The following is a 27,280-nucleotide window of genomic DNA, read 5'->3' as shown; positions in this document are numbered from 1 at the left end:
ACTTCCACTATGTGACCTGGCGCCCCCTGTTAGAGCAGAGCTGCAGGGTCCTAGGAGACCCTGATCAGCTCTGCCAGTGACTATTGTCACTACAGCGGATGTTTTCTACTGTAAGTGGGGCATCCATGGGAGCCCCAGTTAGAAGAAAAAGAAGGAGTATGTGAATGACCGGAGGTCTTATGACGTCATGGGGGGACATAGAAGGTAAAGAAATTTGTTCTGCAAGTTTTTAAACTTTTTGTAACTAAATAAAAACCTACCCATAAAGAAAAATAGAAAATGACTGACAACGCCAACCAAAACAATCGTTGTATGCGGCTTATAATACAAGGCTATACATATTATATATCAGAATGTCCAAAACAAAATGAGGAATCCATTCCCATACCCTTAATTTTTTTTTAGCTTTTTAAGTCTTTGAAAAAACAGCCCTATGGTCACAAAAAAAGTTTAAAAAAAACCAAACAAATAAAAAAATTAAAAAAAAACTATAAATTTTTGGTACTTGAAAGGAAAAAAAAATAGGGCCGTAAAAAGCTACCAAATGGGTAAAATCTAGAGATGAGCGAGCGTACTCGGAAAAGCACTACTCGCTCGAGTAATTTGCTTTATCCCAGTATCGCTGTGCTCGTCCCTGAAGATTCGGGTGCCGCTGCAGCTGACAGGTGAGTCGCAGCGGGGAGCAGGGGACAGCGGGCGGGAGAGAGGGAGAGAAAGATCTCCCCTCCGTTCCTCCCCGCTCTCCCCTGCAGCTCCCCGATCCGTGCCGGCACCCGAATCTTCAGGGACGAGCACAGCGATACTCGGATAAAGCAAATTACTCGAGCGAGTAGTGCTTATCCGAGTACGCTCGCTCATCCCTAGTAAAATCCCTAAAAAGTGTCTAGTCCTTTAGGACCCAAACAACCTCATCCTTAAAGGGTTACTGGCTGTCTGCTGTTCTAGCCCTTTTGTGTTCTAGCACTACTGCCTCTTCATCAAAACTATTCTTGACATCCTCCTCTGACCACTTTTGTTGAGTAGTTGTTTTATATCCACAGAATCCCCTTTCAATGCATACTTTTCCTCGATCACACCACTCTTTGTATACTTTCCACACCGTTACGAGAAAACTCCATAAGGTTGGCAGTGAAATCCTTGCTTTGGCTAGTCCAGCATTGAAGACCACGATTCATTTAAAGTCGCTCAGATCACTGGATTATCCCACATTAGTGCGGATTCACAGGAGAACGAACCCATGGAAAATGTACTCACTTGATTTAATGCTGCACTCTGGGGTCACCCGTCTAATTTCCATACAGGGAAGTTCCAATCATGTCGGTGACTCAGTGTAGCAAGTGCATATTGAATGCAGTGTCATCAGTTAACATGGACCGTGTGCTCGGAACCTAGGGACTTCTGATGCGCATCCCTGCAGTAGATTAGTGGTCCACTCCTACCCCACTGTTTTAACTTTCTTAAAGGGGTTGTCTCGCGGCAGCAAGTGGGGTTATATACTTCTGTATGGCCATATTAATGCACTTTGTAATGTACATCGTGCATTAAATATGAGCCATACAGAAGTTATTCACTTACCTGCTCCGTTGCTGGCGTCCCCGTCTCCATGGCTCCGTGTAATTTAGCTGTCTTCTTGCTTTTTTAGACGCGCTTGCGCTGTGCGGTCTTCTCCCCTTCTGCTTGGTCCGGCACGAGCGGCGTTCTGGCTCCGCCCCCTTCTACGTGACATCGCGTAGCTCCGTCACGTGTGTCGATTCCAGCCAATCAGGAGGCTGGAATCGGCAATGGACCGCACAGAGCCCACGGTGCACCATGGGAAAGGACCCGCAGTGCATCGTGGGTGAAGATCCCGGCGGCCATCTTGGTGAAGGAAGAAGGAAGACGTCGCAGAGCGGGGATTCGGGTAAGTAATATGTTTTGGTTTTTTTTAACACATCCCTTGGGGTTGTCCTGCGCCGAACGGGGGGCCTATGGAAAAAAAAAAAAAAACGTTTTGGCGCGAGACAACCCCTTTAATTCAGAATTTGTGATGTTCCTCTAAATCAGAATGCAAAAAACTCATTTCCATCTATAGATACACATATGGACACTGACTGGATCAGCCTCACCACATCAATGTCCACACAGTATCCTGCTGGTCCATTTGGTGAGAGACTAGCCTGTCTCACTACATCTAGTGTTGGGGGACGCCCAAAAATAGAAAAAAAAAACTTGCGTAAATAAGTCAATGTGAATGCGGCCAGAGCCGCGGATTTCTGCTGCAGTTCTAGAGGTGTATAAATGTGCGCCACATTCCGCCATGTGAACACTAGAAAGTGGCATAACTTCACTATATGAAGTATCAGCGTTGTTCACATAAATTCAGAGGATTTGGTAGTATGAAAGATTTTTAAACTATTTGCTCTTGAGATACATATAACGAGACTATTGTAAGGCGACCTACTCTGGGAAGACATTGGCAGCCCCCGACTGCTCCATGGTGGCACAGAACAGCATCTCCTCTGTATCATCATCTTCATCCGACCAGCCAGATTCAAAGGTTTCCTCCATTGTCGTCCGTTCACCATCATCCTCATTACTTGCCATACTAACATCTAGTAACTTACCTATAAAAGAAACAAAAACAAAAAAAAACATAAGCTTGTATAACTGGCAAGTAGTTATTTATATTTAAAAAGTCTCAAGATAGCAAAACTTGTCAGCAATGATATTTAGCATGTGTGACTTGCAAAAAGTTGGCAGAACCTTTAAAAACAGGGAGAGCGGATGATCCACTGGCCGACCTCATACAAAATGCTATAGGATGTTAGCAGGTATAGTTAGTAACCAGCTCAAGCTGATTGTGCGAAGTGGGAAAGATGAATTACCACTGTCCCATCACGTTATCAGTCTTGTCAGCCTCATGTTAATGATTCCAGCAGAGTGAAAAAGGAAGCTCTTCTTTCTGGTTGTAGGGAGTAAAAATGGGATTTGAGAGCTCTGACTTCTACAAAGATATTAGGGGAAGATTTATTAAGACGGACACTTCATATGCCAGTCTCAATCCTATCCCTGCCAGTGTACAACGCGCCTAACACAGAAAAAGAGGCACATGACTCTTCATGTATCAGGCCCATCTCGGACACTGTGTGCCTACAAAGAAATCTATGCCAGTTAAGAGCTGGTGTAAATTCCGATATAAGTTTACCCCAGTAACTGGTATAACTTATACATAAATTCGTTGGCCGGGGATGGCTAAGCCTCCTCCCGACAAGCCACGAGCCCTTTTCAGGACAGTGTTACTAAGTGGTGTTCCACTCAAAAATTTTTGCGCAAGTGTGCCTTGATGAAATTGTATGACTATTTTATGCCTAAAAGGGGATTTCTAAATCTCCCCCATATTCTAAGCATATGTGTGTATCTATTTAAATACATAAAGCTAAATAACGGTGATATCAACCACTTCACTACCCTAGACCACCAGGGATTGTACCATTCAACTCCTTGTATGCCACTATAGATTATTCGGCTATATACTGTTACTACTGTGTTTGGGTGGAACTCAATTTGCATTTTATAGGGGGCAATCTGACAGTATTGTTTATGGTGGGTACTCTACTAAAAATACTGTGTAGTAGGGCACCTGCTAGCTTTCATTGTGCCATTACAGTGTTTCCCCAAAAATAAGACATGGTTTTATATTAATTTTTGCCCCAAAAGAGGCACAGTATCTTATTTTCTGGGTAGGTGGGGGAGGCTTATACTCATCTGGTCCGCGGCATCCCGGTACCTCGCGCCGCTGGTCTCCAGCGGTGATGTAGCTGTCTGCTGTCGCTCCACTCTGAGGTATCTTCTTTTTGGTGACGGGGCTTTGAATACTCCACCTCCAGCAAAGCTAGCGCTGTGATTGGATCGAGCCCCAGCCACTGAATGGCTGTGAATGATTGAACACCAGCTCTGATTGGCTAGCACTCGATCCAAATCGCAGCGCTCACTTTCCTGGAGATGGAGTATTCAAAGTCCTGTGACCAGAAAGAACAGGATTTCTCAGCGCAGAGGACACGGCAGCCTGCCGCAGCGCCGGGGATCATCGCGAGGGACTCAGACACCGCGGGCCAGATGAGTATTGATTTTTTTTTTAGCTAGGGCTTATTTTTTGGGGAAAGCTTATTTCAAGCCTCTCTCAAACAGGCGTAGGTCTTAATTTTGGGGAAACACGGTAACAGGGGTCATGGCATTTTGTGTGTTATTTATATTTGCACAGTGTGGCAGTGTTATGTGTGCTCTGTATGGTAGCATTATTAACATCACTCATCTCATAATGAAGGCACCGACTGAGTATATGCAGTTCTCGTGCTTTTATCTATAAGTCTATGCACACCCAATATGCATAAGACGCATGATCCGCACTTGACCAAATCCTGTGTATGTCCCATTCATCAGAACCCCAAATGTTTCTATAATCTCCTGGACTACTTGAACTTTACTGTATCCTGACTGATGCACGGTTTTACCTTCCTGGTTACAGATTGTATGAGTGGCAACAACCTGCTTCCCCAACGAGACACCCAGGAATTCCCGAGCTCTTAGCTAACCACTTCAGTGAATGAATGGTTTCAGTGTTCATTCCTTTCCTCCTCTTTGACCATTTTTTATACCAGCAAGACGATCCCTACTGTAGCGGGTGTTGTATCTTCATAGCAAAGCTGTCCATAATTCGTGCATACAGTAAAGAGGGGTTTGTAGTGTCACAAGCACCAATTAACAAACAGTGCAGGGAGATGTTGAGGAGGGAGTGGGAATTATTTGCAGTGATAGTCAATTTGCATCACCCATTGTTTTCAATAGGGTCAGCTAAGCATCACACCGTGTGCGATGCAAGGTTTCCTATTGAAAACAATGGGAAACACTCTGCGATCCTCCGCCGCGTCGGAGAATCGCTACTTCCTCAAAGTGTTACAAGGAGTTTTTGATAAAACGCCTCGCATGCGTGGGGAAATTGCATGTTAGCGAGCACAATATCACTCACGCCTGTGTAAAATTAGCCCAAGGCACCGGTATTTTGTGCATTATGGTAGCCTATAGCTACTGGGACTGCATTTAATACCTCTATAGCCTCTTAAGCTAGGTCACAGATTTGGGTCAATACAAATGTCTCATTTAATCATCCACTTCTCAATTTTGAAGGAATCCTAAATATCAAATACCATTGTAAGCCCTATTCAGAGTGAGCTAAAACAATAGGATTAGAAAAAGGGTTACCGAGGCCCATGCTGAACTCCACGGGAGTGAGGAAGCCATTATTACTCTGGTCTAGGCTCTCAAATACAGATTCCAGTTGTTCCGGTGTGAGAGGAAGCTCATTCTGTAGCTGCTAAAAGAAGGAAAAAGATGGCCTGTCAGCACTGTAACTCCAAGGGTTTATATTAGTATTCCATGGTATCCGCTATACACAAGATACAGAATAACCTGCAGATTGGTTGGGGTTATGACAACCGGGATTCGCACCAATTCCAAAACAGCCGCCATGCATCCCAAGTATGGGCAGCAGTGGTCGCACATGTGTGGTATAGCTCAGTCACTTCAATGGGGCGGTTGGAGATAGAGTTTAAGTGCTAGGCCATCTCCAGCGGTCCCATTAAAGTGAATTGAGCAGCAGAAAGTATATGCAACCACCGCTGCCCAACCTTCAGGATGTGCCAGAGCACCGATTGCAGGATCAGTGGGGGTCTCAGCAGTCGCTATGGTATAACTTGTAATCATGGCACAAGGCCTTTAACTCTAAAGCTGGTTAGAGACATTTTATGTTAGGGACAATCTGCTGACTACATCATATGGGGTTTGGTAGAATGTCTTCCTATTCACTAAACACACATCAGACCACAGCAAGAATGGAGACAACTAGTGATCATGGCTTTAACCCCTTAAGGACATGGCCTATTTTGGGCATAAGGACGCAACGATTTTTGGTGGATTTTTTTCTCCATTTTCCAAAAGCCATAACTTTTTTATTTTTCCATTGACACGGCTGTGTAGGGGCTTGTTTTTTTGTGTGGCGAACTGCAGTTTTTATTGGTGCCATGTTTGTAAAACTATAAATTTTTTTTGAGTAGCGTGGAGAGAAAACATGCATCCTGCCATAGATACACACACACACAATCACAATTTTATAATATATATATATATATATATATATATATATATATATATATATATATATATATATATATATATATATATATATATATATATATATATAGGATGAGCGAGTATACTCGCTAAAGCACTACTCGCTCGAGTAATGTGCTTTAGCCGAGTATCTCCCTGCTCGTCCCGGAAGATTTGGGGGCCGCCGCGGAGCGGGAGCTGCGGGGAGGAACGAAGGGGAGATTTCTCTCTCCCTCGCCGCGACTCACCTGTCAGCTGCAGCGGCTCCCGAATCTTCAGGGACGAGCAGGGAGATACTAGTCTAAGGCACATTACTCGAGCGAGTAGTGCCTTAGCGAGTATACTCACTCATCCCTAATATATATATATATATATATATATATATATATATATATATATAAAAAATATTACACACACACACACACACACACACACACACACACACACACCTTCTGTTGAGTCAGGAGCTCTAGAAGTATATGCAAGTCACTTTCTATAAAAGGTATAATTAGGTATAATTACTGGCTAATTTTCTTAGAACTTCCTGCTTGGCCACTTTTTAGCTCCGCTTCATTAGAGTTGAGCTTGTGACCTGTGACTACAGTTTATCTGCAATGTCTATGGAGAGTCTAAGGTAGTCTGAGACACACTTCCCATTTCCTCATTGGTTCATGGAGAACCCCAATCCCACCTCCTCATTGGTTCAACAATAAGTGGCTTATAAACAGCCGCACGATAACCAGTTATATTTTAGGGTTTTATTTTAGAGGGGTACGGTGGGAATTCTTAAAGGAGATATAACTCCCGTTGTAGTCCTACACCAGAAATTTACTGTAAAATGCAAAGTGTAAGGTTTTATCTTAATAGATACATAATCAAGGAGTTCATGGAAAACAAATGCAAAAAGACAACTTTTAAAGTCCGACTTACCTGAAGATCCCCTTTGGTTATTAACCCCTTTTCCTCCTTATCACAAAGTTGAAAAAGTTCCTCTGCTTTCCCCATCATTTCTTCTGAATCTCTTGACAGACGTAAAGATGACTGTCTGGAAGCTTTTAACCCTTTCCTTACCCTAAGACATGGAGAGCACCTTGGAGAAGTACCCCTTTCTTCCATGTCTGGGGGGTGGCAAGGCTTAGCTGCAGAGAACAAAAAAACAAGACCATATGTAAAGTGATGTACGGATGCCAGGAAACCATGAAAAAAAGTCAAACTTCAATGTAAATCTGTGTGAAGCGCAAGATATGCGAATTGGATTTTGCGTTTCTTGTACATTATTTAAGTGCAAGATAAATTGAACATCTGCTACATACATCCTAGAGCAGGGGTCCCCAACTCCAGTCCTCAGGGACCCCCAACAGGTCATGTTTTCAGGATATCCTATGGTAGGAACACCTGTGGCAATATCTGAGGCACTGATGATAATTAGATCACCTGTGCAATACTGAGGAGATCCTGAAAACACGACCTGTTGGCGGTCCCTGAGAACTGGAGTTGGGGAACACCGACCTAGAGTGCCGTGCTACTTAGTCAGTAATAGGGCTGTTGAAGCAGATTGACATAAATCCACGGATATTTTTGGTATATTATTCCTGTGTAAAAGCACAGATGTGACAGCCGTCCAATGTAAAAAGGTAGCCGTCCAATGTAAAAGGTACCTTAAGTCCACCTGTGCAATCAACCATTTTTTTTATTATGGCAACATGAAGCAATTGTGCAAATATGGGCGAGGATGGGTGTCTAGAAGAAGAAAAAAAAAAGTGACAATGGAGTCAGCAGGGACTATAAAGGTTTGCAGTAGTCAGAGGACCCGGACCCCGTCCTCTTAACAAAAGACCGCATATTTAGTAAGGATCCAAATGAAATGCAAGCGAAGTTAGAGCAGGCCGTAATAGTGAAAATATTGTCCTGCCCATATGAAAAGTCCCCAAAAGTTTTTTGAGAACAATTATGCGCCGGTACACAACACAATGATCCAAGTCTACAAACAGTATATAAACTAATGAATGAAGAAGAGTATCACACTTTGTTCTCGTACGGCAAGTCTCTCTAACATCTGAGCAGGAAAGTTGTGCTACAAACGTAGCGACTGTTAACATGGCCAGTGTATTGTGACAACTATTAAGTATTACAATAGTTTAAGGCCCAATGTCCACGGGTGGATTTTATTTATAAAATCTGTGCATGGCCTCCGGACGGGAGTTCCGTGCGTCTTGCTGCCCGTAGGGAGGCATTAGCATCCGTATGGGCAGCTAAAAGCATGCGGATGGTATTTCTTCCTGGCGTGTGGGTCGCACGCACAGAAGGAAAATCGCATTATGCTCTATTTTCCTGCAGGTCTGCATCACGGACGGCTCCCGCAGCTTCCATTGAAAGCTATGGAAGGAAGAAAGTGTGCACAGCGCATGCGAGCACATCCGCAGGGCTGAAGAAAGAAGATCCGGCCGCGATGAAGGGAAGATCCGCAGCGTCCGGACAGGTAAGTAATAAGGCTTTTCTGGCCTCATATCTGTGGGAAAGAAGGGATCCGCGGCGGGATTCTGCATGGTGAGTCCACGTGGGCATGAATTTTCCCGTGGACATTATGCCTAAAGGAGTTAGACCAGTTTCACATCTGCGTTGGAACTCCCGGGGGCAGGTTCTGTCACAGATCCAGCTCTAAATGCGGGAAGAAAAAACGCTGCATTAAGGGCTTCTCTTTCCATCCAAAAGTCGGGCAGAAAGTGGACAGACCCCATTATAGTCAATCGAGTCTGCCCGATGCAGTTCAGTTCCATCCAGAGACGGAGCCCTTCGGCAGCGTGCATTCACCTTTCCTGCTTCCCGGAGCTCCAGCGCAGATGTGAAATTGCCCATATCATAATGTGTTATGTCAAGTTAACGCTTGCTATATCTGTATGCTTTATGCAACATAATTCTATAACAACCTTGGAGTAATTATTTTGTCTGCTACTTTGTATGACTGCCATCGACCCCAAAGCTTCCTTAAGAGGGAGTGGAGGGCATCATGAAATAATCACAATAATGTCAACCATGTTGGAATTTTTGGGACCATTACATGACCTTTCTCAACATAAGAAGCACCGAGGTTACCACCATGAAAGCATGTGAAGCTGATTGTGAAATACAATGTGTATATTGCCTTGTGAAGTCTCTCAGATCAGAGCCCCAGGGCGTAGTACTTCTGCTTTAGTGTCTAAACGTGTGCCAGCCTTAGAATAGGCGATTCATACAGCGATATGGTTTGGGGCTTCACCCTTGTACATCATAACAAAGCTGTCATGATGGAAGCGTGAAGCAGATACCATGCGATCCAGCTATCGGAGACCGGTCACATGAAGCATGCTGGCCTTGCACAGAACTGAACATTACTGCTGTACTAACCAAGGAAGGTCCCGATGACCTGCATGCATCAGTGCGTCGCCAGTACAGAAGGAGAGTAATCACCATTCACTGTACAGTCCAGTAGAGGATGGTTCACTGCTATGAAAGTTTAAGCCTGGGCTCACACAGATGGATTTGGATTGCCGATTCCATAGTCGCCATCGGCAATCCACGGTAAAATTCAGGCATTGAAAGGCATGCATTTTCGATTTTTCATTCCTACTATTGGATACGAATTTTATATTCCACAAGCAGAAGAAAACCACAGCATGCTCCATTTTGCTGCAGAATTCGCGTGGACAGCCTCCATTGCGGTTACTGGAGGCCGTCCGACCCACATCATCGCTTAACGACGGTGTGGGAAATACAATGGAGAAAAAAAAAAAAAACAGTACTGCGCATTACTGACGGCGAGCTGCCATGGACATTAGCAATACAGAGAAATCAGGTACGCAGGGTGACCGGCTGGGCTCACAGCCAGAATCCGACCTGTTCATGTGAGCCAGGGCTTACTAATAAATATAGATCAAGGATATGGGTTATTCCTATAGAATACACCCATTTCAGATAATCAGTTACCTTAGATAAGGCCATGCTGTAAAGGGGACCATACACTGACAGAAGTAGGTTGATGGGTGAGCAGAAGATGGTCTGCTGAAGGATCCTTACAAAGATGAAGTCCTATACATTTTAGTCCATGTTGGACGTTCTAGGTATTCAAGCTGGCCAAACATGTTAAAGGACACTGGGCGACGGATGAAGGATCTTTAAGGAACGTTCTTTCGTTCAGAGACTAAACATCTTTCACCACAACAAAAGGAGCTTTCGCCTAACTATCGGCTAAAACAATGTGAAACTTGTCCGACTTCCTTCCAGACAACGAAAGCTTGTCATCAGGCGGCTAAAATGATCCTTCATTGTTAAATTGCACCTAACGATCGACTGTTTTGGTTGAAATTGTTAATTTTTACCAACTTTAGTCTAATGTGTATACGCAGCTTTACGGTTCATTCACATGTCTGTGATGTCACTGCGTATACAAGACGCGATGCACGCCTGCATGATATGTGGTATATAGTCAATGAAAGTACACCGAGTTCCATTGATGTATTCACATTAGCATGCAAACATTGTGTGTAGATATGAGCGCCCATAGGAGTATGGGTCACTTCTCAAGGGGGCGGAGAAACAAAAAGAGGTGGTGGGAAGGGGGGGAGGGGGGACCGTTTGAACTGGGTCCGACACGTGTGCCATGGTGAAATCGATTCTTTTGAGTAATGACACCGTTTCAAGAAGAAATGACAAGATGGCTGCTGATGTGGAAGAAACGCTTTTGGACGTGTTAAAGAACACAGAATTTGGACTGCAAATTGACAAGTCAACGGTTAGAGACCATGCAGGATTGCTGCTAGCCTGCGTTCGTTTCATTAATCGGAATGAAGAGGAAGTGGAGGAACTGTTGTTTACCAGACATTTAACTGCCGACAGGAAAGGCTCCTCTATACACAAGAGTGCAAGAATTTTTTCCAAGAAAAATCATCCCTTTAACAACTTGACTTGCTTGAGTAACCTTCGGAGCTCCATCCATGATTGGTGGATGTCACGGATTTATAGCCCATTTAAAATTTGCTATACCTGGCATAATGGCAGTTCACTGTGTGATCCATCGGCAGGACCTTGTTGCGAAACACTTATACGAGAGGTTGTTAACAATATCGACGCGAGCTCTGTCAGTTTCAAAGTCTTCAAGAAAGCACACACTTTGAACAAAGGTTTTTTCCGTAAGCTCTGTCAAGACCATGACAAAAGGTATCAAACCTCTACTACTACACACCAAAGGGAGGTGGCTGTCAAGAGGAAAGTGCTTACGACGTTTCTACGAACCTTTTGACACAGTAGTCGAGTTTCTTCGGCCGATCGACGTAAGCCTTTGTGATGCAGTTGAACTACGGCGTGCGTCTTGACATTGTCAAATATGTCAGCGAGATAGGCAAACTCAACGGAGGTCAACAGAAAACCACAAGGAGACAAAATGAATTTCATTAAGGCTAAAGGTATAACCTCTTCATTCATTGCCAAACTGGACCTTCATACCAATAACCTGAGTCGACGCGAGCTCTGTCAGTTTGCGAGTCTTCGAGAAATTGCACACGAAGACTGAGACAAACTTCAAGATGCAGACTTAGATGGGTTTTGCTCGCACCTCAAACAAGACAAAGACGACATGCAAACTAGGTTTCATGATCCATGTACCCTTGAAATACCAACATGGGTACTTAATCCATTAACCAGTTTTTAAATACTCGTTTAAGCAGTTTTCTCATATACAATAAGGGCTCAGTCACACGGGCGCCGATCCACCCTTGTTTCTGGACAATAAAACGGCCGCACCATGTGCAGACGAATCTCCGCACGACCGACTCTATTGCCAGCCATATCTTCTTTCTTCCGTCCGGTGCGGAGATTCGGCCGCACCAGCAATGTGGGCGTTTTATCATCCAGAAACATGGGTGGATCGGCGCCCGTGTGACTGAGCCCCAACTCGGCATGGATACTTCTTTGGTAATTTTTAGAGTTTTCCCAATTAATGCTAATCTGTTAAACACTAATCAAAATTTACAAAAAAAAAAAAAAAAAAAGTATTTTGGATTTTAATTTGTACTTTAAGTTTCGTAAACAAGGTAAACTTTGACTGGGTAAACTAGTAAGGCTTTGGGGGCACTGGCCACCGTCTCAATACCCAAAGGGGGCGCTGGTCTGAAAAAGCTTGAGAACCACTGGCGTATGCAACGCTGCTCATACACAATATATTGCGTAAACATACGCAACGCTGGTATGAGAGAGCGGGGAATTAAAATAAAACAAAAAAAAATCCGCAAAACACAAAATCACACTGCGCATGGCAGCGGGCATGAGATTCACCGGCACATGCAGTGCACTACTGCTGCCATACACAGCAATAGCAGGCCTTGTGCCTCATACCAATTCTGGGACTTGGACTACCGGCTGAAATGGCCCAGACTTTCTTACATCTGTGAAATGTATTTTTATGTAATGACACTTCACTGATCTTGAAGGGGGGGCTCAGACGTAAAAAAAAAACTCTGGTATTTTTCTGCCCATGCTAAAAAAAAAAAACAAACGAAAAAGGTATGGAAGCAAACTGAAAGCTTTCAGTTCTTTTTTGTTTCTTAACCCATTGAAATAAACTGTAAATTTTTATCAAACATCTCTTCTAAAAACAAGTCGTAATGCAGATATGAACGAGCCAACAATGGTAAAATGTGCAAGTTGATGTAATATTTGTCACTTGCTGTTCCGCTCAGATTAGGCAGCAGAGTATTTCTTGGCAAGTTCTTGTCTTCCTAAGAAATTCATCTTTATTTGTTTTCAAACTTGTTCCAGAGTAAGAACAGAAGCCAAAGGTTTACTACACAGAAAAAGCCATTTCCTTCCTCGTTATGGGCTGGTCTCGGAGCCCTTTCACACCCCAGTCTGGGTTTTGTTTGGGCCTTCAGTCTCTCTGCTCCCTTTTTGAGCAGAAAAATGGTTCCTTTTTTCCCCCCAGTTTTAATTCTGTTTAATTTTACCCATCGATTTCAATGGGGATTCAAAAAAGGGAGAGCTTTCAGTTTGTTTCACTTTCTTGAAAAGGCAGAGTAGCGCTATTTGTCCTTAAAAAGAAAACGGAAAGTACGAAAAACCCATACTAGAGTAAAATACGGGCATTTTAAAGACGACACCCATCATAGTGGCAGCAGGAATCTGGCAGTGAGGCAGGAAATGGGTTAATGACTGAACAGGCCGAGGTCTGATGCCTGTGGTGCCCTTGATACCATGTGTGCTGCTATGTGTATTTAGAGAAGAGATAAGAAAACAGATCTTTGTCACTTTTATTACTGTCTGTGTCATGAGAAATTACAGATTTCACCCTTGTCATTTCACAGGAAAATCAACTTCAGAGCTAAAGAAAAACAAAACCGATATTGCCGTGTATGAGACGTCCGATACCGGGGAACAGGTCTAATCCTGATGCTCAACAGCACAAACTTAAAATAAAGTTAATATAGACCCAGCCTTATTATAGGGAACCTGTCACCAGGTTGATGCTGCCCAAACCACTGCCAGCTGTTGGCTCCACCCACACTGACAGCAGACCAGATCACCAGCTGATCATCGCGGGGGGGCCGGAGCGGTGGATCCACAACAATCAACTGTTTATATCCTATCCTAAGAACAGGTTAATAATAACCATGTAGTGTAATCAGTCGCAGAGAGGCTGCAGAAATGCAGCAAACCGCAAGCTAGAGTTGCAGGACCGTTAGGCCTCATGTCCACTAGCTAAATGGAATTGTGGATTGCGCATCGGATTTTGCCCATAGGGAATCATTGGCCATCCGCGGTCCATTAAATTGATTTTTGCACCCGTGGATGGCTTTTTAAAAGAATTGCATTTTTTCACGCGCAGGAGAAAAAACGCGGCATGCTCCACTCTGCCGCGGATCGGCAACATTGCTATCACATAGATAGCAATGTGTGCGGATATCTGCATGCAAAAAAAAAAAACACCATTTACAGCAAAATGGCAGATTTTGCGCGGATTGTATTTTTCAAGTGGACATGAGGCCTTACAGCAGAAAATCCCCTACAAGTGAACAGGGTTTTCCCTAATAGTAAGCGCTTACGCTGTGAAAACATTAACTAATAAAGTGATTGGAATGAAAAAAAATCCTGTTGCAGAGGGGATGGACACGGACTATTTTTTGCTGTAACCCTAACTGCCGAGAAAATCTTTTGAATGAGATCATAAACATAAGCGATGCGGGAAAGGGGGAAAAAATTTTTTTTTTTTAAATTGTCCCATCTCTGGGCGTTCTCTCAAAACGCCCGCATCACCTGTCTTCAGCGGGGCCAGCACAGCATCGCACGGCATGAGTGCGATGTGAGGTTCACCCATTGAAAACAATGGAAAAACAGTCCATGGTCGTCCGCCGGGGCTTTCTTGAAGTGATGCGAAACGGTTTTAACACAAAAACGCCTCACTTGCGCAGGGACACCGCACGTTGGCGAGCGCGATATCAGGCCGAGTTTCATCACCCAATATTGCAGTCCCCTGTGTGACATTAGCCTTAGGGAGCTTTCACACCTTGTATTTTTTTTTTATGCGCCTTTAGTGTTTCTGAACTGTTGCAAAAAACACAGAAAAAAAAATGAATTGTGAAAATAAGGATATTAATAATAGTCTAGGAATAATATCGACTACTAATTACTAATACTTGTTGCTTCTTTGTACCAGTAACTATTGCCTTGGGAATTTGAAGAAGTATGGGCTGTCAGTAGTTTTTGTTACACTTAAAGGCGGGCTCACACAAGCACAATTTCATTGCATATTACGCATGCGTAATACACAGTGAATAGTGTCAATTGATTTTTACTGCATATAATAAGCATGTTAAAAAAAAACAAAAAAAAAAAAAACCCCAGCATGTTCTATTTTACTGCCCAATATCCGCTATTGTTCTCTACGGGTGAGTAATAAACACAGTACATGCGCAATTACATTACATACGTGCAGCGTTTATATGCAAAGTCGCTAAGCGAGAAGAGTGGGAAAAAATAAATAAATAGGAAGACCACGCATGACAGCATGATGAGATACGCCGTCATGTGCAGTGCAAAAAAAAATTAAAAAATTTAATAAAATCACTGCCATATCCGGCGATGTATCTGCTCACCGCCGGCTCACTCAGCGGTAAAAACACTGCGTTATACACGCCTGGCCTTAACAGTTTGGGATAGACTACCTGACCCAACAGTATGGGTGGATCTTGTAGGCTGCGGGCCATAATGGTGCATGTCACATCCTAAGGAAGCCTGATCTATGTACAAGTATGATACTAAGCAGACGACCCCATAACCAATTTTGTTGTCTGTGCATGCTGCTGGGAATTTGTGTACCTGTACTCACACCCTCATATCAGTAAGTTTGGCCTTTTTCAGTCATTTTAAGTAGGTTTGATCCATTCTTTTGGGATTTGTTTAGAACATTCGCTTTGGGGCTTGCCAGACAGTGAGACCCTTGACATGGGTTATGAGCTTACGTATTTTGGTCAAAATATCAACTATCAACTAACCCCTCATGTTCAAAATTTTTGCAGGATGCAGTCTGACAATGAGATGTTGGGGGTACCCAGGATGTCACTACTATATGTGGAAATAGAACATATGGAACTAATTACATTAGGAATTACTAATTGGCCATCTCAAAAAAAAGAGGAACAGTAGCAAATGCTGTTGCACACAATAAGCAAAGACGCGGCACAAATACGCCTACGCTTGTATGAATCCGGCTTAAGTGCATTTTGATCCCGTCACTTTGGTCTACACAGTTCCACCAATGAGTCGTTATTTTTCTCTTCTACATACGAGCAGTCATATGGCCAGTACTTGTGCCGATGGGACAACCCCTTGAAGTCTATACAGAAGGGTAATCTCCGAAATAAATTAAACCTCCTGTCCCATATAACATGTATAGGCTAGTTCTCTGAAATTGTACCAACGTTACCCACAGTGTCCATTGGAAAGAAGACAGACTCTAGATCGGCAAAGGAGACAAAATACTTCTCATCAGCCACATGTAGAAGTGGAGCAGAGGAATTTTATTCCCTTTGTGACACACTAGATCAATATTGTAAGCAATGTGGGAGAGAATAAGGTCGTTATTAATAAGACTAAACTGGTTGTGAGAGGAGTCAAGAGTGTATACGCATTACTGAGCCATCAGAACATCCACCAGCACCCTACGAGAGGTGCACCCCGTACAAGTTCACTAATAAGTTTACAAGTTGGGGCCATTTTGCATGGAATAATCATCGTTCAGCGACAGCAACTGGATGGCGAACGATAATTTATTCACTTATCGTTCGGTTTACGCGGGCACAAAAATCAAAATGCCAATTGGCCAATGTAAATAGGCAGTTCTCTGAATGACTGCCCGTTTACTCTGAATGGGGATGGGTGGCCGAAAGTGATCTCCAGCACGTTCCACTTAGTGAACAATTACTGCGCAAGCACAGTAGCGATAATTACCCTGGCACCCAACCGAGGTCTCGTGTATACGGACCCCGACAGATGCCCAACTGATATCACATTAGAATAGGGTCTCACCTGCTGGCTGAGCGCCACCCACATAATTTACCTAACAGGTAATGAAATGCACTCAATGCAAAGGGTATACACAATTCATTGGCACACTACATTGACTTGGGGTTTTGGCCACACTGCCGTGTCCACTATGCCAGACCCTACCCCTAGGTGCTATTACACATTTGAGGCTCAGGGACGATAGGCACATACTATGATGGCACTGACACTTGCTGTGGATCCAAGCTGCAAGTACAGGCACAGCAGGGTACATAGATGTGAACTGTAAGAGCACCTGAAAGATACACAAGACCTTACAAGTTTTTTTTTGTTTTTAGTAGCAAATTAATTGAGTTAACGGGTTTTCGGGATTTTTTTCTGTTGAGGACCTGTTCTCAGGATAGGCCATCTATAGATGATCGACGGACGTTCGTCGCTCAGGATCCCTGCCAAATCAGTCGATTCCCGGCACTGCTGTCAGTACGGGCAGCACAGGAAGCAGATTGCGCTGTCCGTAGTGCAATGGCCCATGGTGATATTGCAGGCACAGCTGCCACTGAATGCAATGGGAGCTGCGCTTGCAATACCAACTCCCTCCAATCTTCTATAGGAAACCTATCCTAAGGATAAAGCAATAGTAAAAAAAAAAAAAAGAAGAAAAACAAGAGTCCCAGACAAGCCTTTTAAAGTGGTTGTGCCAACATGCATAACCCCTTCCAGAATGATCCTTTAACCCTTTCCAAACCACTGTCTGACATCTTCCAACATTCTGATTGAAGCCTGTACAGCTCTGGCGTCGGAAGGGTATTCTTACTATACATTACTGGCCGCTCTCTGGTTGGGGGCCTCTCTGGCATATCAAATAGTGCAGTACTGGCTCAAGCCAGCAGATGGCCCCATTGTAAAATGGCAGAAAGAGAGAGCCCCCTAGTAAACCTTGAATCAAAAATTGGATTGCAAAGGGTTAATACAATAAACCTTTGTCAAAGAAAGACATCTATGATCTACTGATCTTCTGACCTGACAAGGCAGCACCGATGGGCACGTTCAATATATGCAGGCTGATGACTGCACTTACAAGGCAGTGGCTGATCTCCTCCATTACCAATTCAGTACACTGTGCCATCATCCTACATATTACATCATTCATGTACTAATTGGAACAGGCAGCAACAGGCTGTTTACACAAGCGCAGTAGGGTAGGCTTGCCAGCCTGGCACTTGCTCTTAGTATAGCAAGACCATTCCCACAGCTGAAGGATTTGAACCAAGATATCGCTATAAAGTAGGAAAATAATGTCCTTGCTGCCTCACAGCAGCTCGTAGAACTTAAGCCATTAGTAAAATGACACTGGGAAAGTAATTGCTCTAGCGCATACAGTGCCCCAGGCTAAGAAAAATAACCACACAAGCTATCTCAGCTGTCAAACCTAAATAGATAGATCATTTTCTAATAAAACAAATAAAGAAGGCCTCGCTTGCACATAGGAGGCAGTATTACAGCTTGCCCCACGCCTACAGGGGCAGTAGGCGGCATGTGCTTGCTAATGTTACTGGGTTACAATAACTAAGACTAGTTATATAGGACATCTACAACGAGTACCTATGGCGGGGAAGGGGGGGCAAACGTCTCTTGGAATGGGCACCAGTTATATAGGATGTCTAACGGGCAGCCATGGCGAAAAAGAGGGAGGCGAGATCTGCCAAAGTGTAGAGGGGGCAACGTCTGCTGGAATGGGCAAGTCTGTTGGAATGGAAACCTTGCAAAGGCCAAATGTCAGAGACTCCACACTACAGAACAATGAATGGAAGCCAGTCAGCTGGTAACATTAGGAGCGTCTGCACTACAAAAAAAAAAACAAAAAACACTTCCCCGGTCAGACAAATGTCATATCACAGCGTAGATTCTGATGATATCACACGCCAGCTGTCACTTGAATAGACCTCAGAGTAATGATACCTGCATCACTTGCCCCATCTTCTTGTTACCCTTTGTACATATTGGCAATGCATCTCTCACTTCCTTGGTCAATAATATCGCCTTACCACCATCATGGAGAGAACCCGCCAACAGACAGGAACTGGACACTACCAAGGAGGCTGCAGTGACTGGGATAGAAAGTCAGAGGTAGAGTGTGAGCTGCTCCCTCCTCAGGAGTAGGCGGGGGAAGACATTCTCCCATGCAGCCTCTTTCCCCCAGATTCTATCTGGCGGGCAGATGTGAGATTTCCTGTGACGAGGCAATCAGATATAGGTCTAGCGGACATGCCTAGCATGCGTTGTGTCTACTATAAGGGGATGGAGGAATAGATATTTTTTTCTTAAGGCTCCCTTGCACACGGCAGAGGCGGATTCTGCATGCAGAATCCGGCTTTGCCAGCAGCGGGGTCCGCGCGCACCTGCTGTCTTCTATCTGTACTGCGGCGAGCCATCGGACATACGCAATACAGATTTTTATTTATTTATTTTTTAAAGTCCTGCTTTTCCCACGTCATCCCCTAGAGATGAAGAGGAATCCGCAACCTTTCTGCTATAGGACTGTGGAAGGGTCGCGTATTGGACAGCTTCCATTGACCTCAATGGAAGCAATCAGTGCAGAATCTGCACAGAAAAAAATTTAAAAATTTTTTTAAAAAAAAGGGAGCATGCTGCGATTTGTCCTTCGCTTGCAGAAACCGCAATTCATTTCTGCAAGTGTGCAGGAGGAATCGATTACCCACAGCATGCTATGAGCGCCATTTGCTGCAGATCCGCGATGCGGACACCCGCTATGGATTCCGCAGCAAATATCAGTCCGTGGGCAGGAGCCCTAAAGTTGCAGCCACAGAAAAGCAATTTTGGTGCTAAGGGCAAATGGCAACACCACTGTAAATTCATGTTGCCATTTGCAAATTCTAGGATGCATTGCCAACCATTCTAGCCGCCATCTGAAGCCCTAAAGTTATGAGAAAAGGTGCTCTAGAATTGAAATGCATGCATTTACTGAAACAAATGTGCCAGGATAGCTACCAGGTTCTTTTTAAATATGCCTATCATATTTGTACAACTTTTTCAAATAGAGCCACAGGAAGATATCTGAAAACTTTACAGGTAAGTTCAAGAATTATTCTGACTACAACACAAAGATTATTCATTGTGTAATTAAATATTTCACACTTCAAGTAAACATCCCCAAGGTTTGCAGTTCTCTGCTTCAGGTTAAGCAATGGAATCCTGGATGATTTACTTACAGTGGATAACAACCTGTACTGTCATGGGATGGACACGCTGGTGCAGGCAGGACTGGTTATAGTCAAGTTATCAGAGTGCTAGCTTACCGTGTGTCCATCACATGACAAGGACATACTTGGTGAGTAAACAATGACAAGTTCCAAATGAGTTGGGAGGGGTATCATCGCTCCTTAAGGAGAGCACCTAGAAGGTGAGTCAGGAGACTTATAAGGCCATCCATGCAAATAAGGAAGATGGAACAATACCTCTGCAGTGCCATCTATTAGAAGGCAGCATCTCTGCAGCGCCACCTATTTGGTGACAGCATTCCTGCAAATCAATGCCCAACCCTTTATAGGCCTTATAAAAATCTCCTCACTCACCTACTAGGTGTCACCTTCTAGGTGCTCTCCTTAAGGAGAGAAAATACTCCTCCCACCCCCACATCATAGGCCTCTCACTAGCCAAGCCAAAAACCTACTGCACACTGAGAGGCGAAACCCCAGAAACAGCTGTCTGTGTATGGATTCAGGCTTAGTTTTCAAGCATGAACTTATTCCCCAATCATTGTTCTAAAAGACCTGTGTAAAAGGGTAAGGCATTGATTTGCAGGAATGCTGCCATCCAATAGGGGGCGCAGCAGAGGTATAGTTCCAAATGGTACTGTTGTATTATATCGCCACCAGTTAGGGGCGAAGACATAATATAGCGGTGTTGACATTTGGTGATGCCTCCAGCTTCTGATTGGCTGTCACCGCTACCGTGCTATGTGAGGGTCTCTCACCTCTCAAGTGCTATCCGGACCCCGCAGTTGGCAAAGTGGAGCTGTTGTGGCATCACTGTCTATCGGGTGTAATGTGTCGGTAGGTGATGGATGTGAGCCTTCAAAATATTCTTCCGATTGTCCCCGGCGGCATCCCCAGTGGCTGCTACCCCTGCCCTCAGCCACTGTCAGCGTGGCAGCCACCGCACTCCCTGCTTCACTATCGGTAGCAGCGTACCATGGAGGGGGACAGCGGTGAGCAGAGGCAATGGAGCGGGGAGGAGAGTGACAGGGCTGGCAGGCTACAGCGCCGGCATGCTGCCCTTCACAGCCAATTAGCTGCTAAAGGAAGAGGAGACAGCGGAGCGGTCAACGGTGCTGCTGCTGAGAGGCAGATTGGAAGCGGAGTAGCCCTCAGCGGCCACATGTCGCCGCTCCAGTACGGGGGAGAACAGTGTGGGCGGCGGCGGCGTGCATGTTCTCTGGCAGAATAACTTTCTTCAACCATCCAGCCAATTGGCAGCCAGGGGCATTCTTCCATGCAAGCCCCGTCAAACTGCTAGCTTCCGGTGGTGTCAAGGTACAACAGTACCGTTCCAAATGAATAACAGCAAGCAGAGATCTGCTGCTGCCTGTCCCTAGTACATGATGTGATATGTACCGTAGCATGATGGCACGGTGTACTGAATTGGTAATGGATGAAATTAGTCACTGCCATGGCACTTAAAATATTAGTTAAAAAAAAGAAAATTTAAGATTTGCTGAACCCAGAAGCCACCTTATTAGCTGGATGAGAAATTTCTGCCTCTTATGACTATCTACAAATACATTTTCAATACAAATTCTATTGAAAAAAAAAGTTGCTACAATACATCCAACTGTTCAGAGAATGTTATGTGAACGGTAGTCACAGACTGGTGAGGAGCAGAACGAGCCCACGAGGCGGTAAGGGTTATATGTTAGGTGGTGCAGCACATTGCGTGTCCTTTTAACTTTTACATGGGATTAACAAGGGTGTGTGTATACAATTGCACCCTTTGTAAATTGGCTCTATATTTAATAGAACAGGTGACTTCCTATAAAAGGCAGCTTTTTATACCTTGCTATTCCTAGTATGCAGGTTGTTACGTGTCGTGTTCATATTGAAAACTATATCCTGGGGAAACATTTCATGATCAGATACTCCGGCAACATGAAACATGACAGATCATGATGTTAGAGCCGTCACCAGGCTCATGTCCTCCGAACCACTCTGTTTGTGTACAGGGAGAGACCTGTAAGGTGATGTAACCGGGGAGAGCCCAGAGGGGCCCGGCCCCCATGACTCCCAGCGTCCTCCCCGACACAGTTTCAAACCATACATGTTTTATGGAATTGCCGCAGCGTTTCAGATAAATAAAATTTTTATTTTTTTTTTAATTATTGCACAGGTGGCATTACCTGGTTCTCTTTAAATACAACGGCATGGAGAAAGTGAACAGAGTTTGCATTTGTGCTGTGTACTGAGGTTTGGTAGATACACTGTACAACAGATAGGATTAATATATGCATTTCACAATGCAACATACGGTGGTCGAGGTCAGATATTGTGACTTGGGCCTCATGCCCGCGGCCGTGTGGGACTCCGCCAGTGGAATATTGCAGCGGAGTCCAACACGGCACCCCCCCCCCCCCCCCAAAGACCCCATACTCACCTCTCTGGATCTGCCGCGCTAGTCCCGTCTGGCAAGCCGACGCAGTACAGCACATGACGCGCCAGCAGTGGGTGATGACGCAGCCGGCGTTGACGCGCAATCACGTGATACTTCCGCTGTGCTCACAACGGATAGCTTCCATACACTACAATGGAAGCCGGACACTCACTCTTTTACGCTGCAGAATTCCACAGTGGAATTCTGCCGTGTGAACATTGAGCTATTAGGTTCAATAGAACAGAATAGCTGTGGGATAACACCGGGAAGGGGGGGGGGGCGCATTACCATAGGCCTAAAAGGTAGTGCTGTGGTGGTATGAGGGTGGAGAAATTCAGTATAAATGTAATAACAGGAGTGACTTCCCTGGTGTGACCGAGTCACCCAGGAAAAGCCAGTCTGTCACACCTGAAGTCCCTAGTGGCTTTTTAAATACTCAGTAGGGAATTTGTCATAGCGTTTCCTGGTCAGAAGAACATTCAGGAGTGGAGAGTATAATGGGATTCTGATGGGGCTCAGAGTGAATAATGCACAGTTGGGAATATGCAAATATCCAGGTTCATTAACCCCTTAGTGACTGAGCTTGTCCCCCCCCTTTCTAAAAAAAATAGATAAATAAAGCAGTTACGATTTTATTTATTTATCAAGCTAACTGAATGAGGGCTTGTTTTTTGTGAGACGAGTTGTAAGTTTCAATGGTACCATTTAATGTACCATATAATGTACAAAAAAAACAAACTTAAATTCTAAGTGGAATACAAATGACATGTCGCCATGTTTCGGTGCATCTTGTTTCTATGGTGCAGAAACTGCAACAAAACTGACATGATAACTTTGTTCCATGGATCCATACGATTACGATACCAAAACAGTTTTTTTTTTTTTTTTGCTGTACTAGTTGTTTTTTTTAAAGATGGAAAGAAAAAAAAAAAAACCCCAACACACAACCCCTCACCCCCCAAAACCACTGTCTATCTTCTGCCCACAGTAACCTTTTTATTTTTCCATCGGCACCGGACTTTTACGGACGCAGAGATAGCAAATATGTAGTTTTGTTTTATTATTTTATTGCAAATATGGCAAAGGTTTTTGTTTTTTTAAGCAGCTAGTAAAACTTTATTGTTCTTATTTTTACGTTTTCTTTTAGTCCCCCAAGGGGACCACAACTTGCGATGCTTTGATCGCTACTGCAGTATATGCCATGGGTCATTATGGGGCCATCACTAAGGTGTTAATGAAACTATATAAACACTTAATATTAAAAAAATAATGAAGTGGGTAACTAAGGTATTACAGAAATGACAGGTACGCAGGGTCGCGGGCCGGGGCAAGACCCGGATTCTGCTGCGGGCTCCGACCTGTTCAATTTCAGGCGGCCTGAGGGCACATTCAGACGAGGGCGTCTCTTTCTGCAGGGGGAGGAGACTGGAAGAGCCGGGAGCAGTCCTCTAGGCTCCCGCCCCCTCTGCACTATTTGTAATCAGAGGAGGTGGGGTGGAGGTGGGGCTAAGTTCCAGTAATTAGCTCTGCCCCATCCCACCTCTCCTCACTGAAAATAGTGCAGGTGGGTGGAGAGGAGGCAGAGAGGGGGCGGGAGCTCAGTGCACTGCTCCCGGCTCTTCCAGCCTCCTCCCCCTGCAGAGAGTGACGCCGTATATATTGGCCGCCGTGAAAACCCGGCCAATATACGGTCCTCTGAATGTGCCCTTAGGGTGCGCTCATAGGTAGCAGATTGTGTTTTTTTCTGCTGTTTAAAGTCTGTACCACAGACTTCACACCTTCAATTAAAGGGATTAGAAGGGGCTGTCTGGTTACTGGACAACCCCTTTTCAATGGCACTGCTTGTATTAAAATAAACATATACCACCCACCCCCAAGGCTATGGCGCAAGGATTTGAAGAATGTGACACTGCAGCCTCTCATTGGTTGCAGCGGTCATGTGATTTCCTGCAACATCATATATCACATCGCCAGCAAGCTGCATCACCGAATCCCAGCAGCTACGTTTCGGGTGTCTGCATTAAAATAACAAATGGACACAAATACAGACAGTGCTATTGAAGAGGGCTTGTCTGATAACAGAAAAACCCTTCAAGTCTGGTTTAGAACCATGGCAAAATAAGCATCGGAATCCACAACAACTGGTCAGTATTTGCAGTCATTAATTTTAATTTTCTACTGGGCAAATATGGATCCGTATTTTTCCAGTAGAAAATTGCAATACAGAGAAAAGAGTAGGATTAAGGGAAAACAGCCCATGAAAAATACAGTCATATGACTAGATACTCTGTTAAGGTTCCCAAAACATTGCCCAATTAGAGAGTTAAAATTGGCTCTTCTGAAAGCAGTCTAAGACAACATTGTCATCACTATACACGCTGAACAGCTATTTTAACCCTTTGCAATCCAATTTTGGATTCAGGGTTTCCTAGGGGACTTTCTCTTTCTGCCATTATACAATGGCGCCATCTGCTGGCTAGAGCCAGTACTGCAGTATGGCACACGCTAGAGAGGCCCCTGACAAAGCGGCCAGTAATATACAGTAAGAATACCCTGCCGGACGTCTTCCGACATCGGAGCTGTACAGGCTTCAATAAGAATGTCTTTAGACGTCAGACAGTGGATTGGAAAGGGTTAAAAAGAGCCCCCCCCCCCCCCCCATCTAGTAGTGCGTTGGACCACCTTGGGCTTCAGTACCGAAGCAATTCATCATAGTATGGATACCACCGGGTTTAAAGTGGTCTTGCAGGAATATTGGCCCATGCAGATAGGACAGAATCTTGCAGTTGCCACAAACTGGATGGAGATACTGACACTTTGAACAGCTGACCGGAAGGGTTCATTGATTCATGTGACTTGCGCCAAATTCCCACCCTCCCATCAGCACAGTGCAACAGAAACCTGCATGCATCTGACCAGAATGTTTTTGCATTGCTCAGGGATACAATTTTTGTGCCCTTTTGCACACTGGAGTTTAGCATGTTTCTCTTAGACAGCAATAACACTCAAGCTGGTCATCTGCTGCTAAGACAAGAGCATCCAGAAACATTTGTTGGAGCCCCAGCATTATGTTAGTCTGGCATTTGCTTAATTGTGCCAGTATACCCCCTGAAGTCCTCCACAGAGGGCCCTTCTGTGACCATTGATTGTATAGAGGCCTCAGTGTCCACATGCAGAGTACATCATCTATGTTCAGTATAATTTGCTTCCTCGCCCCATTGTGCAGTGAAGCCGCTCACACCTATAAATTAGGTGTCGTATTGTTTGGTGTATACAGTACACTGTGGTACTTGGCGTATGCTTTGTGTGCAGCAATGTCAGGGCCAATTTGCTCCGGCGGTGTCATTCGGGCACGTCCTTTGGCTCACAATTATAAGGATTGCTGTCAGGGGAAACAAATGTAAGATTTTGACAACACGTGACTCACTGGAAGAATTCTGACGTTACCCACTAGCCGCTTTAAGGGGAAGTAGCGGAAATGCTGTCAATTTTCCGCAGCAGAAAATTCTACGTCAAAAATCGGCAGCATTTCTGCATTATATTATATTTTTTAAAAAGCTTCAAAATCCGCACAATTGGTGCAGAATTTGACTAGGAATCCTCCGCATACCTGCAGCAGATTTCAACCTCTACAGCGCTCTCCTCCCCTTGGAATAGTTTGCGCTGCCAGCATCCAAAATGCAGCACTGGCAGCGCACCCTGTCACCTGCTATTGAGCACAGCGGGTCAGATTAAGTGGAATCATGGTGGTGCTTACCAGCGGCTCCCAAGTGATGGCGTGTTCTGATAGCATGAAGTACTCTGAGGCGAGGGTTAGCGCTGTAAATGCTAAAATCAGCTGCAGATACAGGGCTGATTCCTAGTTAAAGTCCACACCAAGCGGTTTTTGGGGAGGAAATGCTGTGGATTTTTCTGCTGCTAAGAATCCGCATTTCCTTTACATGTTAGCATACCTTTATACGGGCAGTTTCTTTACCTCATCAAGGTCCATAGCATTGAGTCGTCTGGCAACCTCTACAGGAAATAACTCCTCACACAGTTAACTTCACTACAACTAGAAGTTTGGGCTTGGGCATCTGGTCAGATTTCTGTGCCATTTTGTGGAACTGACACGTACTTGTGCCCTTCTGCTGCAGACCTTGGTCTCACTAACAACCTCCGATCTGGGCAACATCACATCATCACCGGAGCGTACAAGAAAGTAAAATTAGCTGCTAAAAGATTTTTTTTTTGCAGGTCATACATTTAAAAAAAAAAAAAAAAAAAAAAAAAAGTCCTTCTACCCCTCATCTGTCCTGTCCCAGTGATACCAGAGAAGGGAGGGAAACCTTTACATAGCATGCACATACATGTGACTGAAATTAACACACTTTAACCTCCTCTTGCTTGCTGCACATAAAAGTTGGTGCAGTCCTCACCATTTTACGTACTCTGTTGGATGGCATTGCTCACCGCTGTACATACTACCATGGGTTGGTTTGGAAAGCTTGTACAAAATAAATCTAGCCAAGCCAGAAACCTACTGCACACTGATGAGGGGCAAATCCCCCAAACAGCTGTCTGTGCATGGTATTCTGGCTTGGTTTTCAATTCCCAGTCATTGTTATAAGGCTTACTAGTAATTATTAGTGTCCCTCTCTCACTCACACACTTCATCCTGTTATGACATCATAGTCATGTGATCAGGGGCGGCGCATTAAGTCACTTACAAACCCACGGGTGGACAGGTCGTCATTAGTAGTTTGATCTAAAGAGTCTGACATTTACTTGCTGGAATGCTGCCTTCCAATAGGTGGCGCTGCAGAGGTATTGCTCCATCTTCCTTAATTGCATATTTCCCAGAGGAACATGGATGGCCTTATAAGTCTCTGCACTCACCTTCTAGCGGTCTCCTTTCCCGAGAAAAACTCCAAAAGAAACTCCTGGGTGCTATTTTTTTATTTTA

The 27,280-nt window shown here is 44.4% G+C and overlaps 1 protein-coding gene across 2 annotated transcripts in view; it reads right to left on the bottom strand.

Annotated features, from left to right (window-relative positions):
- The window catches only part of CRACR2B (calcium release activated channel regulator 2B), a 61,742-nt gene that overhangs the window by 17,043 nt on the left and 17,419 nt on the right, over positions 1-27,280 (bottom strand). For both annotated transcript variants that reach the window (XM_066583020.1, XM_066583021.1), the window contains exons 2-4: positions 7,075-7,283; positions 5,239-5,350; positions 2,441-2,603 (exon numbers count right to left, since the gene is read on the bottom strand). In XM_066583020.1, the coding sequence (XP_066439117.1) occupies positions 2,441-2,603; positions 5,239-5,350; positions 7,075-7,260 (461 nt within the window). In that variant the 5' untranslated portion in view covers positions 7,261-7,283. The remainder of the gene's footprint in view (positions 1-2,440; positions 2,604-5,238; positions 5,351-7,074; positions 7,284-27,280) is intronic.

Source organism: Eleutherodactylus coqui, chromosome 11, assembly GCF_035609145.1.
Source record: "Eleutherodactylus coqui strain aEleCoq1 chromosome 11, aEleCoq1.hap1, whole genome shotgun sequence".
Lineage (NCBI taxonomy): Eukaryota > Metazoa > Chordata > Amphibia > Anura > Eleutherodactylidae > Eleutherodactylus > Eleutherodactylus coqui.
This window is presented reverse-complemented; position numbering and strand designations above follow the sequence as displayed.